At 37.9% G+C, this 2,196-nt stretch overlaps 1 protein-coding gene across 1 annotated transcript in view; it reads right to left on the bottom strand.

The window, feature by feature from the left end:
- CD226 (CD226 molecule) overlaps positions 1-2,196 on the bottom strand; it is a gene marked incomplete at its 5' end in the record, with an annotated part of 9,588 nt that overhangs the window by 1,121 nt on the left and 6,271 nt on the right. Inside the window, 2 exons of the mRNA XM_010182756.1 lie at positions 918-972; positions 1,832-1,943. Of these exons, the coding sequence (XP_010181058.1) occupies positions 918-972; positions 1,832-1,943 (167 nt within the window). The remainder of the gene's footprint in view (positions 1-917; positions 973-1,831; positions 1,944-2,196) is intronic.

The raw sequence follows: 2,196 nt of genomic DNA on the forward strand, positions 1-2,196 counted from the left end.
CAGTGGAGCAGAGATACACATGAGAAGGTGGCTGCTCCTGAAGAGGCCCAGACTCTATGAGCAGTGTGTGCTGGAGCAGTTTGTGAGTGAGGGAACTGCAGCTGTGGGCAGACTCACATTGGACTTTTTCAGAGGACTTTTCTCCTGTGGTAATGGTGCCACATGAAAGCAGAGGAAGAGTGCAAGGAATCTTTCCTACTCCTGAAGAGGAAGGAGCTGCAGAGACCACATGGGGTGAACTGACTGCAACCCCCATTCCCGTTCCCCTGCACAGCTGGACAAAGCAGGGGAGGTGAAGAAATCGGGAACAAAGCTGAGCCAGGAGGGGTAGGGGAACAAAGCTGAAGAAGGGAGGGGTAGGGGAAGGTGTTGGACTTTAAGATCTTCTTTTACCTCTCACTGTTCTACTCTGATGGTATTGGTAACAAATTAAAACTGTTTTGTTTTTTCTCCCTATGATGAGTCTGTCTTTTGCCTGTGACTGTAAGTGGTGAGAAAAAGCCCTCTCAGTCCTTATTTTGTCTAACTCCCTTATGTGGGCATCGCGGTGCTCAGTTGCCCACTGTGTTTAAACCATGACAACAGGATACAATTTTTTGCCTCAGTTTTACAAGTAGTGACTTGGGACTTAGCAATACACAAATAATATAAAAGGTAGCAAACCAAAAGAGCTGATATGTTAATAACATGGAATACAGCTGGATCTCTGTATGTAGCTGTAAAACATTAAAGAACATACATCCAAAAAATAGTTAATAGAAATAATGATACTTTAAAATATTCCATTTTTCCTGTCTGTTAGTTTAAAATTGGACTATAAAATTCAAGGGGTATAAAGAGCAGATGCAGAAGAGAAAGTTGTAAAGAAAAATACTGTATAAAATACAAGTAAACTCTAGCTCTCCAGCTGATCTTACCTGGATCTGAGTAGAGTACCAAGCGTTTCTTAAAGTCTCTGTGATCCTCTTCTTTCTGATGACACACATTCAGTCAGAAACACAGTGGAGGGAACGACATCATATGTGACCATATAGTTCAAAATATCTAATTCCAGCATAGAAGAGATAATGCTGGTATTGCTTACTTTCCCACTGAAACCAATAAATACAATAAAAATCCAAGTAGTCTTTCCTCCAACTTGTGAACTGTACCATGCTTGAGATTAGCAGTGTTTCATAAAAGCCTGGGAGCAGATAAGAAGGTTCTTTGATTCAGGGGAAAATACAATGATACTGGCAACAAGTTCTGGCAGCCTCATATATTGTGATAGGGGAAGAAAAATTTTTTATGCTCATTATTTCTTCTCATTGGAAGCAGAGATTCTGGATCAGACCACTAGCATATATTTGTCAAGGAATACAGTAAACTTAGATAATGGTTTAAACTATTAGTTTGCATCCAGCTGTGAGTAAATTTGGAACATAAAATCAGAAGACAAAAAAATGTGAGAAGATGTAGAAAACCTCAAGATGTCATCTGTCCTTTATGCACAAAATCAGAACAGCCTATGTCTAGGTTTATGTTATTCCTGACAAATCATGCTTGGCATGAAGTTTCAGCTAATACCACTGTAAGCAGTTAACTGACTAAAGAACTTGAGTAAGCTATCTGCTTTTTTAATGTGAAAAAAGGAGGAAAAAAAAGAAAAGGACAACTTTTTTTGGAGGTTGTAGAACCGATTAGTTTTTCAAGTTTAAAATTTGGTCAAGAAAATTAAATTTTCACATCTATCTTTTTTTTAGATTGGTTCTGAAGAGTGTATTTTGATGAGGTATTCACAGCTTCATACTTACCTGCTTCAGTATATTAAGCAAATTGGTTTGTTACTCACTTTTTACGATAAGCAGTGGTGATACAGAATATGAGTAGGAAAACTAACAAAAAGACAGCAGCAGAAACTCCTCCAGCTATGTAGATAATAAACCATTTGTGATCCCAAGTTGCTGAAACACAATTGTAATAAATATCATTAGTATTTTGTATAAACTAGCTTGTACTTATTATGACATTATTCCATGACAGCTCATGCTCAATATTCAGACCTCACAATCCTTTTCTCATTTCTAAAATCTCCTTGTTGTGCTGAAATAACTCGCATGAAAGTTGCAACTGGGATGACCAGAGGTGAGTGAACACAGCATAGTGGTATAAAAAAAAAACAGTGATTCCTTGTATAATCCTTTCCTATCTCTTTCC

The sequence above is a fragment of the Mesitornis unicolor genome, unplaced genomic scaffold, assembly GCF_000695765.1.
Source record: "Mesitornis unicolor isolate BGI_N332 unplaced genomic scaffold, ASM69576v1 scaffold10414, whole genome shotgun sequence".
In the NCBI taxonomy this organism is placed as follows: domain Eukaryota; kingdom Metazoa; phylum Chordata; class Aves; order Mesitornithiformes; family Mesitornithidae; genus Mesitornis; species Mesitornis unicolor.